Genomic DNA, 16355 nt, shown 5'->3' on the forward strand with positions numbered 1-16355 from the left:
GTTGTTTCAGCCAAAGGGGGCAATACCAACTATTAGAGCCAAGAGTGTACTTACTTTTTCCACATGCGAAATTTGCATTTATGTTTATTTAAATTATACAATGGACTACAAAATGTAAATGTTTCATGATATTTGTTTTATTATATCACCTTTATCTACCAATATTGTTGAAATGAAGATCAAATAGCTGTATGTTGCAATATGTTGAAAAAGTCAAAACTTTACATGGGGTGTACTTACTTTTTCACGTGACTGGATGTACACAAGTTGATTTTTCTAATAACCACAATTGTGGAAAACAAGTTTTTGTGTGGTTCCTGTTTTAATCTCCCAAGATTAGGCGACACACCATGCTTCATCATGCCAGCTGGTGTACTGAAGGAAGGTGTACTTGTACATAAAGTGTGTCCAATAAAGAACCACTTTTTCCAAGTGGAAACTTTTTCCTTCTCACTCTTCTCAGAGAAACCGACCATTTTGCATTGGTCGAGATGGTGTAAAATATTACCCAAGTACTACCAAACTGGAGGTTTTAGGAAAATCAAGCAAGCCAATTTGTGTTCTTGTACGAAATCCAATAAAGTTCAATAAAAGTTTTAAAAGGTGTAGAAAAAAAAAGGTCTATTCGGAAGTTTGCCGCCGTTGCTACAGTGTCTATTACACCACCTTATTTAACACGATGTGTTATTCGTGTTTGTTGTTTGTGTCCTTTATAATGTCTCTAAAAATAGAAAGTTTCCTGGTTGGAATGATTTATCAATTTTGTTTGATTGTCAGACAGACAGACAGGGGAACACCTGATTAGTAAGACCCTAACACTGCAAACCTCCTCAAACTTTCCCAGATTTGGACTATGACCTCATTGGCTGGCCACGAGTGGCCACTCCGCCCTTTCCTCCTAGGATTTTTTTCAACCCTTTTTCTATACTCATTCTCTGGGGGAATCCGGTCGGAGTGGCCGGCTTCATTTGGGCTGTGGGTTTCCAGTGAGGTTGCAACTGATGATGATGATGATGATGATTTTAATGCATGAAGGTTTACCGTTCCACCTGTAATAATCATTCCAATTTTTTCAGATGCTACACTGCCACTTCCCACTCAAATTACCTCACCATCGTTTTCCACCACTACATTTAGGAAAATGCCACCGTTTAAAAAGATCTTTAAATGTATCAAATACAATAAAAGCAAGTTTTGTGAAAAATCTCCAATGGGAAGTCTTAAAGCAATTTTTTTTTGGTCCGCCAGACAAATGCCGAGTCGTACAAAGTTAGCTGACAGGATGGCCGAGACCTACAGGTATGCACACCCACCTCCAAGCTGTCTAGCCTGGGTTTGAATGCCGACCCAGCTATAAACTGTCATCCCGGTATTTCACAGGCAGGGTGATTCATCAATGTGTGTGCCGTCCCTCAGATGGACATTAATCGGACGTCCTATCTGCTGGCATTAATTGCTGGAGTTTAAAGACCCGAGGGTGTCCTTCACGAAGAGAAGGCGAGCTATCACCAGCACCCTGACCAAATTACAAATTCCTGCGCTTGCAGTCAAGTATCCTGCATCGGAGCGGTGACTCGTCCAGGTTGTAAACTCCAGTGGCCGAGCCCATGAAACTGCCTCGGCAGCCCGGTGCGCCTAATAGGCCAAGGAGGAAAAGAAGAAGAATTATATATATGAATTTTAACAGTGATGAAAAACTTACTTCCCAAGAAATGTTAGAACTCCTTTAATGTTAATAAGTTGTATACAACCATGTTCACTGCTACAAGCAATATCATCAGTTTTAGCAGGAAGTGAACAGGAAGACAAACTAACTACTGCTGGGAAGGCAGTGGCAAACAACCTAATATAATCTTTGGCATGAAACTGCTTCGGCAGCACCAACGCTCTGTAACAGAGTGTGATGCATCAGTCAGCCAGGTCAAAGTTGTAATTTGTATATTAGGGTGGTTCTCAAAAATGAAAGTTGGAAGAGTCATGCTCCCAACACTTAAAAAAAATTTATGTATGAAAAAACCCTTGTGGTGAAATTTTAAGTCATTTAGACTAAATTTAGGGGTTGCACACGGAGTTTGTAATTTCACATATTTGGCTTATTTGGCATAAAAAGTTTGTTCATAAATTGTCACATTAAATCGAGTTGATTTATTTATTCTCCACTGATATACTTGTGATTTTGATCATTACAGTTGACCTATGACCTTGCTATGTACTGCACATTTTGAAGTTGTTTTTAAGTTAATCGAATACAGTACAGCTGTACTCTGGTGTATGCAGTTGCTCTCGTTGAAGAGTACAATCGTCTCCTGACGAGGGATGAACAGCAAACCCAGTATCTGCTTCAAGTTGTGACAGAACATCACAAGAGGTTTCCCGATTGCAGGAAATCAACGATTATCGGGCAGCCATGAGTCACTGTGCAACCCGTAAAACTCGATGTATTCAAAACATATTTCACAGGCAGAAGTTTCACCTCAATACCAAAAAAATTAATGGTTAGGAGTAAAACAATTCTATTTTATTTTTTTTGTCTTATGTAGCCAAGAACCACCCTATTGTACATTCACCACCACAGAGGTTTAATATTAATGTTTGGTTCGTAACACAAATGATTTCACCAACATAACTATAGAAGAGTGAAATATCAAAATGTTGGTAAATTTTGTGAAGTCCAAGGTCATGTACAAAGGAGAGGTCTTACTCTTCGGTCTACCACTTTCACTTGCAAGTTGGCAATCCTGGATCATGTGACACAGAAGGATCTCGGGGTGGTAATAGATGCAGGAGGAGTTGCGTGAAGGGGGGTGGAGGGGAGCAAGTTGACATCACAGTGACAAACTATAGGTAAAGGTAATAGGGTTTGAGGTTGTGTTAGTATGAGGATCAATTGTAAATCAAAGTGTAGTGTTAACACTACTGTACAGGAATATAGTGAGATGTCACGATACCTGAGGAAGGACATGGCCGCCATAGAGAGGGTTCAGTGCAAGGTGGCAGATTGATTCCGGGTCTCGCTAGACTCAGCTATGTGGAGCGGCTGAAGGAGACGGGATTTTATACATGAGAAAGGAGACGGTTATGAGGGGACACGATGGAGAGATTAAAGATAACACACAAAACAAGTGCAGAAGTCTTTTTCTGCAGAATTCAAATCTCATTCCTCCATCCAGAGTTTCAAAACAACCGTTCACCACTATCTCAGGTCATTCCCTACCCACAACCATGATCTTTTATCCTCCCATTAACCACCCCATTAACCCCAGAGTTTCAAAACCGTTCAACACCATCTCAGGTCATTCCCTACCCAAAACCATGATCTTTTATCCTCCCATTAACCACCCCATTAACCCCAGGGTTTCAAAACAGCCATCCACCACTATCTCAGGTCATTCCCTACCCACAACCATGATCTTTTATCCTCCCTTTAACCACCCCATTAACCCTAGGGTTTCAAAACAGCCATTCGCCACTATCTCAGGTCATTCCCTACCCACAACCATGATCTTTTATCCTCCCATTAACCACCCCATTAACCCCAGAGTTTCAAAACCGTTCAACACCATCTCAGGTCATTCCCTACCCACAACCATGATCTTTTATCCTCCCATTAACCACCCCATTAACCCCAGAGTTTCAAAACCGTTCAACACCATCTCAGGTCATTCCCTACCCAAAACCATGATCTTTTATCCTCCCATTAACCACCCCATTAACCCCAGAGTTTCAAAACCGTTCACCACCATCTCAGGTCATTCCCCACCCACAACCATGATCTTTTATCCTCCCATTAACCACCCCATTAACCCCAGAGTTTCAAAACCGTTCAACACCATCTCAGGTCATTCCCTACCCACAACCATGATGTTTTATCCTCCCATTAACCACCCCATTAACCCCAGAGTTTCAAAACCGTTCAACACCATCTCAGGTCATTCCCTACCCAAAACCATGATCTTTTATCCTCCCATTAACCACCCCATTAACCCCAGGGTTTCAAAACAGCCATCCACCACCATCTCAGGTCATTCCCTACCCACAACCATGATCTTTTATCCTCCCATTAACCACCCCATTAACCCTAGGGTTTCAAAACAGCCATTCGCCACTATCTCAGGTCATTCCCTACCCACAACCATGATCTTTTATCCTCCCATTAACCACCCCATTAACCCCAGAGTTTCAAAACCGTTCAACACCATCTCAGGTCATTCCCTACCCAAAACCATGATCTTTTATCCTCCCATTAACCACCCCATTAACCCCAGGGTTTCAAAACAGCCATCCACCACTATCTCAGGTCATTCCCTACCCACAACCATGATCTTTTATCCTCCCATTAACCACCCCATTAACCCCAGAGTTTCAAAACCGTTCAACACCATCTCAGGTCATTCCCTACCCACAACCATGATCTTTTATCCTCCCATTAACCACCCCATTAACCCCAGAGTTTCAAAACCGTTCAACACCATCTCAGGTCATTCCCTACCCACAACCATGATCTTTTATCCTACCATTAACCGCCCCCATACTCCCTCTCCTTCCACATGCCCACCTTTAACTTTAAGCCAGGTGTTGGCTTAACGGTTAAGGTGGCTCGTTTGAAATCTGATGGTCTTGAGTTCGAGCCCCTATGGTGTCGTTGAATTAACACCAGGTGGGTTGACTCAGCCTGTCATTCCTTCCGAGGTCGGCAAAGTGAACACCGCCACCAGCTTACATTACAGGTAACGCTAACAGGGGGCACCAGCTTACATTACAGGTAACGCTAACAGGGGCACCAGCTTACACTTACAGGTAACGCTAACAGGGGGCACCAGCTTACAGGTAACGCTAACAGGGGCAACAGCGGCACAGCCGCACTCAAAGAACATGATGGATGCTCCAAGTGTCCCTCAATTTTGTTCCGATGTGAAGTGTCCCTCAATTTTGTTCGTCTAACCTCCTGTTGGAGTGTTCCATCCAATCTTCAATCGTTCCGTTTACTTTACCTTGATATTTCAACGCAAAACGCTCGAGTTACCTTCCGATCCTTCGCTCGCCGTCGCAGCATTGTGAGGAGATCACGTCCAATCACACTACACCTTGACCTCAGCTTCTCTTGTATTTCGAACAGTTTACCACGATGACGTCAAACACCGCATCACATCCGGGTTATGGTCCAGTGCCAATGAGCTTGTGGAGCGCTCGCCAAGCGTCTGAAGCACTCAAGGAAGCGCACGTTGCAAAAAATGACATGACGTCACTTCCGTGAATCGGGCGCGTGTTGCCAAAAGCACATTCGACTCCGGGACGTGATTGGCTGCGGACGAGGAACAAAATATCAGTTCCGAGTGATTGCGTTGATGTTTAACATTAATAATCTGTAGCTTTGCAGCCGAATGGGAGAACTTAAGTTTTATTGTGTCAAAGACGATGAACCAACAAAAATATTAAAAAGAATACTCGTATTACGGTTTCCAATCTGTGTTTAATATCTTTTATTTGGTCACAAAACAGCGTTGCGTTTGTTAATTTTTCATTTCCAAAAAAAACCAGGAAAAAGTACAAACATTTTCTCATGAAAAAGAATCACAACTTTTTCTGAACATAAATTGATTTTGGAATATTTTTTTTCCAATAAGTTTGTTATTTGGTGAAATCAATGTTTTGTTGATGGACACGTCGTAAGACAATTGGAAAGGTGAAGAATGTTGAAAACGAAGACAATCCGCAGTGAACAATACACCGTCCATGATTCACCACATTATTTGTTTTCATGGTTTAAGTCACGTGTTTCCGCATCTATCGACATTGGGTCCGAACCCCCAAATAATCAGTTAATACTGTAAATAGCTTTTTGTGGGGAAGGAGCAAGCATAGATTGTCTTGCATAATCCTCAGGAAGATCTCGAGGCGGTGGAGGTGGAACATACCAAGCAGTCTTCCGAACCGGAAGTTCATTTTGAAGGCCTGGAGCCTGGAGGGGACGCTGCAGCACTGAGAGGAAGGGATACGGGCGGGGTACACCGAGGTACCGTGAAGGCGCGTACGCAGCCTCGGCCCGAAGACTCGGTGGAAGAACCTTCCATGTTTTACCGTTTAGGGTCGAGAGTCCTTTTGGTTCCGGGGATCCTGTCATGAGCATGCCGACTCATGGCGCGTTGGACATTTCCCGGAAAAACCCGCAAGATGACTTTGATATCGTTCAGAGGATTGGCAGTGGCACGTACGGTGATGTGTACAAGGTATAACTATAGCTGCGGGTTAATCTGTATTGATTTTTCTTTCTTCTTGGACATTTATACAACCGATTCGGTCTCATCTTTATCCGTTCACAAAATTACGAGGCCTTGATCACGAATGTATGTTTTCTTCTCTTCTTCTCTCTATTCGCTGTATTTACGATGATGTCCTTTTCTTCGTTGAGACGAGAGCGATGCACGGCAATACCAGGTGGAAATGATATCCTTGCTATTGTATTGATTCCAATCTCCTCATCACCCCTGCTTCCCCCACCCCCCCTCACCCCCCCTCACCCTCTCCCTGGCTTTCGCCTGTTCGCATCATCACCCCCCCCCCCCACCCTCTCCCTGGCTTTCGCCTGTTCGCATCATCACCCCCCCCCCCCCACCCTCTCCCTGGCTTTCGCCTGTTCGCATCATCACCCCCCCCCCCCACCCTCTCCCTGGCTGTCGCCTGTTCGCATCAACACCCCCCCCCCATCTCCCCCACCCTCTCCCTGGCTGTCACCTGTTCACATAATCACCCCCCCCCCCATCCTCTCCCTGGCTGTCGCCTGTTCACATCATCTCCCCCATCCCCCCCACCCTCTCCCTGGCTGTCGCCTGTTCGCATCATCACCTCCCCATCCCCCCCACCCTCTCCCTGGCTTTCGCCTGTTCGCATCAACACCCCCCCCCCCATCTCCCCCACCCTCTCCCTGGCTGTCACCTGTTCACATAATCACCCCCCCCCCCATCCTCTCCCTGGCTGTCGCCTGTTCACATCATCTCCCCCATCCCCCCCACCCTCTCCCTGGCTGTCGCCTGTTCGCATCATCACCTCCCCATCCCCCCCACCCTCTCCCTGGCTTTCGCCTGTTCGCATCATCACCCCCCCCCCCCATCTCCCCCACCCTCTCCCTGGCTGTCACCTGTTCACATAATCACACCCCCCCCCCCCATCCTCTCCCTGGCTGTCGCCTGTTCACATCATCTCCCCCATCCCCCCCCACCCTCTCCCTGGCTGTCACCTGTTCACATAATCACCCCCCCCCCATCCTTTCCCTGGCTGTCGCCTTTTCGCATCAGCACTCTCCCCATCCGCCCCACCCTCTCCCTAGCTGTCGCCTGTTCACATCATCACCCCCCCCCATTCCCCCCACCCTCTCCCTGGCTGTCGCCTTTTCGCATCATCACACCCCCCCCACCCTCTCCCTGGCTGTCGCCTGTTCACATCATCACCCCCCCATCCCCCCCACTCCCTCCCTGGCTGTCGCCTGTTCGCATCATCACCCTCCCCTCCCCTCCCCCACCCTCTCCCTGGCTGTCGCCTGTTCGCATCATCACCACTCTCCCCCACCCTCTCCCTGGCTGTCGCCTGTTCGCATCATCACCCCCATCCCCCCACCCCCAACCTCTCCCTGGCTGTCCCATGTTCGCATCATCACCCCCCCCCCCCCCCCATCCCCACCATCCTCTCCCTGGCTGTCGCCTGTTCGCATCATCACCCCTCCATCCCCCCCACCCTGTCCCTGGCTGTCGCCTGTTCGCATCATCACCCTCCCCATCCCCCCACCCTCTCCCTGGTTGTCGCCTGTTCGCATCATCACCCTTCCCCACCCTCTCCCTGGCTGTCGCCTGTTCGCATCATCACCCCCACATCCCCCCCCCCCCCCGCCTCCCTCCCCAAACCTCTCCCCGGCTGTCCCATGTTCGCATCATCACCTCCCCCCACCCCCCCCCCCACCCTCTCCCTCTCCCTGGCTGTGGCTGTCGTCTGTTCGCATTAGCACGTCCCCTCCGCCTCCCGCCCCCAACCTCTCCCTGGCCGTCCCATGTTCGCATCACCCCCCCATCCCCCCCACTCCCTCCCTGGCTGTCGCCTGTTCGCATCATCACCTCCCCCATCCCCCCCTCACCCTCTCCCTGGCTGTCGCCTGTTCACATCATCACCCCTCCCCCCTCCACCCCCCCCCCACACCCCCAACCTCTCCCCAGCTGTCCCCTCTTCCCATCATCCACCCCACTTCCCCACCCTCTATCACAGGTATGCCTCTCGTTTGAATACCTTTCCCTCTGCCCCCGGGCTACACCTTAATTGTATCACTCACACCTCCACAGACCGCTGCCTTTTCTAATTCATCTGCCACGAGTTTGAATCGTTCTTTCCCCATTTGCCCCCTTTTCAAATTTCTCTCCTTCAGTTTGACCTCATTCAAATCGCTCGACCCCACCTCGGTTTGAACCTCCCCTCAAAATGCTCTCTCAGCCTGGTGTTGGCTTAGCGGTTAGGGTGCCGGCTTGGGATCCTAGGATCCTGGGTTCGAATCCCGGTCGATCGCTAAAATTAACACCAGGGGGGTTGACTCAGCCTGTCATCCTTCCGAGGTCGGCAAATTGAGTACCAGCTTGCTGGGGTGAATGATCCCGGTGTGTACCCCGGTTTAGAATAGGTACACCGTATCCCTGCGCATCGTGAGAGTGTGACCAAGGGTTGGCGTCAGGAAGGGCATCCGGCCATAAAAACATTGCCTCAAACAGGGAACCATGAGGTCATGGGGCCCGCAAGGCTAACCCCGCTCTAGCGGGGAAAATGGCCTTAAAACGATCATTCATTCATTCATACTCCCACCACCTTGTCACCTGTTGTGCACCGCTCCTTTCCTATGCCATCCCCAGGTGCTGCATAACGTCATTGCCGGGCACCGAAGGGGGCTCGGCAGTGACGCACGCTGAAAGGAGGGAGTACTCAGTTTTCACTCTGGTTGTTTGTTTGTTTGTTTTGTTGTTTTCTTGTTTTCTTGTTGTACACCGCTCCTTTCCTCTGCCATCTCCAGGCATTGCAAATCGTTACTGCCGAGCACCGAATTAAATAATTAATTATTTAATTATTCGATTAATTACAAAAGAATTTTTTTTTCCCAGTTACAGATTCTGATGAAATGGTGGTGGTTTCTGTGTTCTGTGACCGAATTGATTAATAATTTAATTTTTTAATGACTTATTTATTTATTTTCATTATTAATCATTTATTTATTTTCTTTCTCATTTGGCCAATATCTCAGGCACCTTTTGAGCTGGGAAGCTAATATTTGGACATGACAGTGACCAAGTGATGTGGCTATCAAGGATATTTTTGATTTATTGATTAATCATTTAATCGATTAATTATTTATTGATTAATTGATTAATTATTTATTGATTAATCAATTAATTATTTAATTTTTTATTAATGACTTATTTAATTAAATTTCTAAAAGATACATCTTCGGATGAAGCACGAGTGGTTTAGTTATGCTATTAGCCAATTGATTAAGAAAATATTTTGTGATCTTTTATTGATTTTAATTATACAATTAATCAATTACTAGCCGAAACCCGTGGAACATCCACGGAAGGGAGGATGTGGTGTATGGATAGAGTGTACCATTATGGATGGCATAGGGGATTTGCTTGTCCGAGTAAGAGTTAGGAAGAAAGATGAGAATGAAGAGTGCGTATATGAACAACGATCGTCGACACCGGCACAAATGCATGCTCTGGATTGTCCACTCAGTGGACGGCTTGCTGTCGCCTTCGACTGTCCAATCAGCGGACGGCTTGCTTCGCCTTCGCCCAGCAGAAGCCAATACGATGGCGTCGTAAGATGGCGTCGTATCGGCAGTTAATCGGATGATTTTGGGCCCCAACGTCGACTAATTCAGATTTTTCGAGTATGGCTGTACGTGATAAACAAAGAGCGCGGTTCGTAGATCGTAAATCCATTAGTGCCGTGGGCATCGGGTCACTGGCTGCTGCGTAAAAGGCATAACAAAGTCGAGTCCTTACGCTATTATTATATAGAACTCGGGCGTGCCCGTACGTGGGTGCAAAAAAACATGCGTGCAAACAACAACAACAAAAAAAAACTTTGAAACCACGTGGCAGTAACGACCACAGAACCCCCCCCCTCTATTTACATGAAATGGTTTGGTCCATTCGCAAAGCCAAAGCGAACGGCTTGCGAGTACGGTAGAACCCCCCCCTCTATTTACATGAAATGGTTTGGTCCATTCGCAAAGCCAAAGCGAACGGCTTGCGAGTACGGTGACCATACCTTGGGAAGCACTTGTCCGATTAATTTCAAACCTTGAAAAGGCACATCCTCGGGTCCCCAGCAATATACCTGGCAAGTTTCAAGTATATCGGACCCGTGGTTGTCGAGAAACAGCGGTCACAGACAAACACACACACACACACACACAGACACACACACAGAGATTACTGGAATTATAGATAGATAACGCTCAATCACTCAATGCAGTTATGACGTTGAAATATAAAAACCGCAATTAGGGTCCTAGGGTCCTAGGGTCCTAGGGCACGTCCTAGGGACACATAACCCTAGGACGTGCCCGTACGTGGGTGCCCGTTCCTTGCCCAAAAAAAAAAAAAAAAATGTCTTCGCCCATGCATGCATGGGCGTGCCCATGGGCCCATGGGCGTGACCGTAAGTGCGTGATGTGACCGTACAATGAATGTATCGTCCCGACGCCACAGCTCGGATGGCGCTGCAGTTAATCGGGCCTGTATCGGCAGAGTTATTATAAACGTGTACTACAATCGATCGTACCTTACAGCGTCTGCTCGCCACGTTCAGCATCAGTACGTCGTCACTATGACTATCCGTGAGTCCGGAAGTGACGTCCTCATTTGACTGTCCGGAAGGTCGCATATCGCAGTTACGATGAATCGCAAATTAGTTTTAATTAGTTTTAAAACATAGTTTAACGCCAACATAGCGCCAACATAGTTTGCCAACGTGAAATAAATGAATACCCTCTCAAATGTGCCGTCCGAGGCAGAGTCTATTCGCCACGTTCAGCACACGTGATAGCTCGCTGCTCTCTGATTGGTTGAATCGTTTTTTGGACATAGCTCGGTAACTACTTCTCCGATTAATATGAAACCTTGAAAAGGCACATCCTCAGGTCCCCAGCAATATACCTGGCAAGTTTCAAGTATATCGGACCCGTGGTTGTCGAGAAACAGCGGTCACAGACACACATACACACACACATACACACACACATACACACACACATACACACACACATACACACACACATACACACAGAGATTACTGGAATTATAGATAGACTAGGGCATGCCCGTACTATATATATATCTAAAATTATATCCCCCCCCCCTCTATTTACATGAAATGGTTTGGTCCAAAGCGAACGGCTTGCGAGTACGGTGACAATCCCCCCCCCTCTATTTACATGAAATGGTTTGGTCCAACGTAATGGCGCACGCTCTCACAGGAGCTCCGGAAGGTCGCATATCGCAGTTACGATGAATCGCAAATTAGTTTTTATTAGTTTTAAAACATAGTTTAACGCCAACATAGTTTGCAAACGTGAAATAAATGAATACGCTTTCAAATGTGCCGTCCGAGGCAGAGTCTGTTCGCCACGTTCGGCACACGTGATAGCTCGCTGCTCTCTGATTGGTTGAATCGTTTTTTGGACATAGCTCGGTAACTACTTGTCCGATTAATTTCAAACCTTGAAAAGGCACATCCTCGGGTCCCCAGCAATATACCTGGCAAGTTTAAAGTATATCGGACCCGTGGTTGTCGAGAAACAGCGGTCACAGACAAACAAACAAACACACACACAGACACACAGACACACACACACACACACACACAGAGATTACTGGAATTATAGATAGATTGTACACCTCTCCCTCCCAATGCAGTCTCTGAGCCGCACTGTGGTATTGCTGGCGCCGGAGGCGCCCCGGCAATGCCGTGCTGTAGGATATTTAATTATTTGGTATGCGGGCGGTGTACTTTGAATGTATCTTTACTTGTTTGAATCTCTCTCCCCTAGTCCATTGCCTCTTTGAACCTCTCTCCCCTAGTCCACTGCCTCTTTGAATCTCTCTCCCCCAGTCCAATGCCTCTTTGAATCTCTCTCCCCCAGTCCAATGCCTCTTTGAATCTCTCTCCCCTAGTCCATTGCCTCTTTGAACCTCTCTCCCCGAGTCCACTGCCTCTTTGAATCTCTCTCCCCCAGTCCAATGCCTCTTTGAATCTCTCTCCCCTAGTCCACTGCCTCTTTGAATCGCTCTCCCCCAGTCCAATGCCTCTTTGAATCTCTCTCCCCCAGTCCAATGCCTCTTTGAATCTCTCTCTCCCAGTCCAATGCCTCTTTGAATCTCTCTCCCCCAGTCCAATGCCTCTTTGAACCTCTCTCCCCCAGTCCAATGCCTCTTTGAATCTCTCTCCCCCAGTCCAATGCCTCTTTGAATCTCTCTCCCCTAGTCCACTGCCTCTTTGAATCTCTCTCCCCCAGTCCAATGCCTCTTTGAATCTCTCTCTCCCAGTCCAATGCCTCTTTGAATCTCTCTCCCCCAGTCCAATGCCTCTTTGAACCTCTCTCCCCCAGTCCAATGCCTCTTTGAATCTCTCTCCCCCAGTCCAATGCCTCTTTGAATCTCTCTCCCCCAGTCCAATGCCTCTTTGAATCTCTCTCCCCCAGTCCAATGCCTCTTTGAATCTCTCTCTCCCAGTCCAATGCCTCTTTGAATCTCTCTCCCCCAGTCCAATGCCTCTTTGAATCTCTCTCCCCCAGTCCAATGCCTCTTTGAATCTCTCTCTCCCAGTCCAATGCCTCTTTGAACCTCTCTCCCCCAGTCCAATGCCTCTTTGAACCTCTCTCCCCGAGTCCGATCAATGCCTCTTTGAACCTCTCTCCCCTAGTCCACTGCCTCTTTGAATCGCTCTCTCCCAGTCCAATGCCTCTTTGAATCTCTCTCCCCCAGTCCAATGCCTCTTTGAACCTCTCTCCCCCAGTCCAATGCCTCTTTGAATCTCTCTCCCCCAGTCCAATGCCTCTTTGAATCTCTCTCCCCTAGTCCACTGCCTCTTTGAATCGCTCTCCCCCAGTCCAATGCCTCTTTGAATCTCTCTCCCCCAGTCCAATGCCTCTTTGAATCTCTCTCTCCCAGTCCAATGCCTCTTTGAATCTCTCTCCCCCAGTCCAATGCCTCTTTGAATCTCTCTCCCCCAGTCCAATGCCTCTTTGAATCTCTCTCTCCCAGTCCAATGCCTCTTTGAACCTCTCTCCCCCAGTCCAATGCCTCTTTGAACCTCTCTCCCCGAGTCCGATCAATGCCTCTTTGAACCTCTCTCCCCTAGTCCACTGCCTCTTTGAATCGCTCTCCCCCAGTCCAATGCCTCTTTGAGTCTCTCTCCCCCAGTCCAATGCCTCTTTGAACCTCTCTCCCCCAGTCCAATGCCTCTTTGAATCTCTCTCCCCCAGTCCAATGCCTCTTTGAATCTCTCTCCCCCAGTCCAATGCCTCTTTGAATCTCTCTCCCCCAGTCCAATGCCTCTTTGAATCTCTCTCTCCCAGTCCAATGCCTCTTTGAACCTCTCTCCCCCAGTCCAATGCCTCTTTGAACCTCTCTCCCCGAGTCCGATCAATGCCTCTTTGAACCTCTCTCCCCTAGTCCACTGCCTCTTTGAATCGCTCTCCCCCAGTCCAATGCCTCTTTGAATCTCTCTCCCCCAGTCCGATGCCTCTTTGAACCTCTCTCCCCCAGTCCAATGCCTCTTTGAATCTCTCTCCCCCAGTCCAATGCCTCTTTGAATCTCTCTCCCCCAGTCCAATGCCTCTTTGAATCTCTCTCCCCCAGTCCAATGCCTCTTTGAATCTCTCTGCCCCAGTCCAATGCCTCTTTGAATCTCTCTCCCCCTGTCCAATGCCTCTTTGAATCTCTCTCCCCCAGTCCAATGCCTCTTTGAATCTCTCTCCCCCAGTCCAATGCCTCTTTGAATCTCTCTCCCCCAGTCCATTGCCTCTTTGAATCTCTCTCCCCCAGTCCATTGCCTCTTTGAATCTCTCTCCCCCAGTCCAATGCCTCTTTGAATCTCTCTCCCCCAGTTCACTGAATAAATGAATCTCTCTCCCCTAGTCCACTGAATAAATGAATCTCTCTCCCCCAGTCCACTGAATAAATGAATCTCTCTCCCCCAGTCCATTGCCTCTTTGAATCTCTCTCCCCCAGTCCACTGAATAAATGAATCTCTCTCCCCCAGTCCATTGCCTCTTTGAATCTCTCTCCCCCAGTCCACTGAATAAATGAATCTCTCTCCCCCAGTCCATTGCCTCTTTGAATCTCTCTCCCCCAGTCCATTGCCTCTTTGAATCTCTCTCCCCCAGTCCACTGAATAAATGAATCTCTCTCCCCCAGTCCATTGCCTCTTTGAATCTCTCTCCCCCAGTCCATTGCCTCTTTGAATCTCTCTCCCCCAGTCCACTGAATAAATGAATCTCTCTCCCCCAGTCCAATGCCTCTTTGAATCTCTCTCCCCCAGTCCATTGCCTCTTTGAATCTCTCTCCCCTAGTCCAATGCCTCTTTGAATCTCTCTCCCCTAGTCCAATGCCTCTTTGAATCTCTCTCCCCTAGTCCAATGCCTCTTTGAATCTCTCTCCCCTAGTCCAATGCCTCATTGAATCTCTCTCCCCTAGTCCAATGCCTCTTTGAATCTCTCTCCCCTAGTCCATTGCCTCTTTGAATCTCTCTCCCCTAGTCCATTGCCTCTTTGAATCTCTCTCCCCTAGTCCAATGCCTCTTTGAATCTCTCTCCCCTAGTCCATTGCCTCATTGAATCTCTCTCCCCTAGTCCAATGCCTCTTTGAATCTCTCTCCCCTAGTCCAATGCCTCATTGAATCTCTCTCCCCTAGTCCAATGCCTCTTTGAATCTCTCTCCCCTAGTCCAATGCCTCATTGAATCTCTCTCCCCTAGTCCATTGCCTCATTGAATCTCTCTCCCCTAGTCCATTGCCTCATTGAATCTCTCTCCCCTAGTCCATTGCCTCATTGAATCTCTCTCCCCTAGTCCATTGCCTCTTTGAATCTCTCTCCCCCAGTCCACTGAATAAATGAATCTCTCTCCCCCAGTTTAATGCCTCTTTGAATCTCTCTCCCCTATCTAGTCCATTGCCTCTTTGAATCTCTCTCCCCGAGTCCAATGCCTCTTTGAATCTCTCTCCCCTAGTCCATTGCCTCTTTGAATCTCTCTCCCCTAGTCCATTGCCTCTTTGAATCTCTCTCCCCTAGTCCATTGCCTCATTGAATCTCTCTCCCCTCGTCCAATGCCTCTTTGAATCTCTCTCCCCTAGTCCAATGCCTCATTGAATCTCTCTCCCCTAGTCCAATGCCTCTTTGAATCTCTCTCCCCTAGTCCAATGCCTCATTGAATCTCTCTCCCCTAGTCCAATGCCTCATTGAATCTCTCTCCCCTAGTCCAATGCCTCTTTGAATCTCTCTCCCCTATTCCAATGCCTCATTGAATCTCTCTCCCCTAGTCCATTGCCTCATTGAATCTCTCTCCCCTAGTCCATTGCCTCATTGAATCTCTCTCCCCTAGTCCATTGCCTCATTGAATCTCTCTCCCCTAGTCCATTGCCTCTTTGAATCTCTCTCCCCCAGTCCACTGAATAAATGAATCTCTCTCCCCCAGTTTAATGCCTCTTTGAATCTCTCTCCCCTAGTCCATTGCCTCTTTGAATCTCTCTCCCCTAGTCCATTGCCTCTTTGAATCTCTCTCCCCTAGTCCAATGCCTCTTTGAATCTCTCTCCCCTAGTCCATTGCCTCTTTGAATCTCTCTCCCCTATCTTGTCCATTGCCTCTTTGAATCTCTCTCCCCTAGTCCAATGCCTCTTTGAATCTCTCTCCCCTAGTCCAATGCCTCATTGAATCTCTCTCCCCTAGTCCAATGCCTCTTTGAATCTCTCTCCCCTAGTCCATTGCCTCTTTGAATCTCTCTCCCCTATCTAGTCCATTGCCTCTTTGAATCTCTCTCCCCTAGTCCATTGCCTCTTTGAATCTCTCTCCCCTAGTCCATTGCCTCTTTGAATCTCTCTCCCCTATCTAGTCCATTGCCTCTTTGAATCTCTCTCCCCTAGTCCAATGCCTCTTTGAATCTCTCTCCCCTAGTCCAATGCCTCTTTGAATCTCTCTCCCCTAGTCCATTGCCTCTTTGAATCTCTCTCCCCTAGTCCAATGCCTCTTTGAATCTCTCTCCCCTAGTCCAATGCCTCATTGAATCTCTCTCCCCTAGTCCATTGCCTCATTGAATCTCTCTCCCCT

At 47.8% G+C, this 16355-nt stretch overlaps 1 protein-coding gene and 1 long non-coding RNA gene across 4 annotated transcripts in view; one reads left to right on the forward strand and one right to left on the reverse strand.

The window, feature by feature from the left end:
* Window positions 1-303: 303 nt before the first annotated feature.
* LOC137437450 (uncharacterized) lies at window positions 304-5154 on the reverse strand. The gene is made up of 3 exons (XR_010986534.2): window positions 5024-5154; window positions 2949-3037; window positions 304-1635 (listed from the first exon to the last, which is right to left on the reverse strand). It is a non-coding gene; the product is annotated as an uncharacterized LOC137437450 (long non-coding RNA).
* Window positions 5155-5920: 766 nt separating this feature from the next.
* The window catches only part of LOC137437451 (mitogen-activated protein kinase kinase kinase kinase 5), a 176132-nt gene continuing 165697 nt past the window's right edge, over window positions 5921-16355 (forward strand). The window contains exon 1 of one of the 3 annotated variants that reach the window (XM_078766850.1): window positions 5921-6227. In XM_078766850.1, the coding sequence (XP_078622976.1) occupies window positions 6120-6227 (108 nt within the window). In that variant the 5' untranslated portion in view covers window positions 5921-6119. The remainder of the gene's footprint in view (window positions 6228-16355) is intronic. The other 2 variants (XM_078766849.1, XM_078766851.1) reach the window with 2 other exon arrangements.

The sequence above is a fragment of the Myxine glutinosa genome, chromosome 12, assembly GCF_964187855.1.
Source record: "Myxine glutinosa chromosome 12, kmMyxGlut1.1, whole genome shotgun sequence".
In the NCBI taxonomy this organism is placed as follows: domain Eukaryota; kingdom Metazoa; phylum Chordata; class Myxini; order Myxiniformes; family Myxinidae; genus Myxine; species Myxine glutinosa.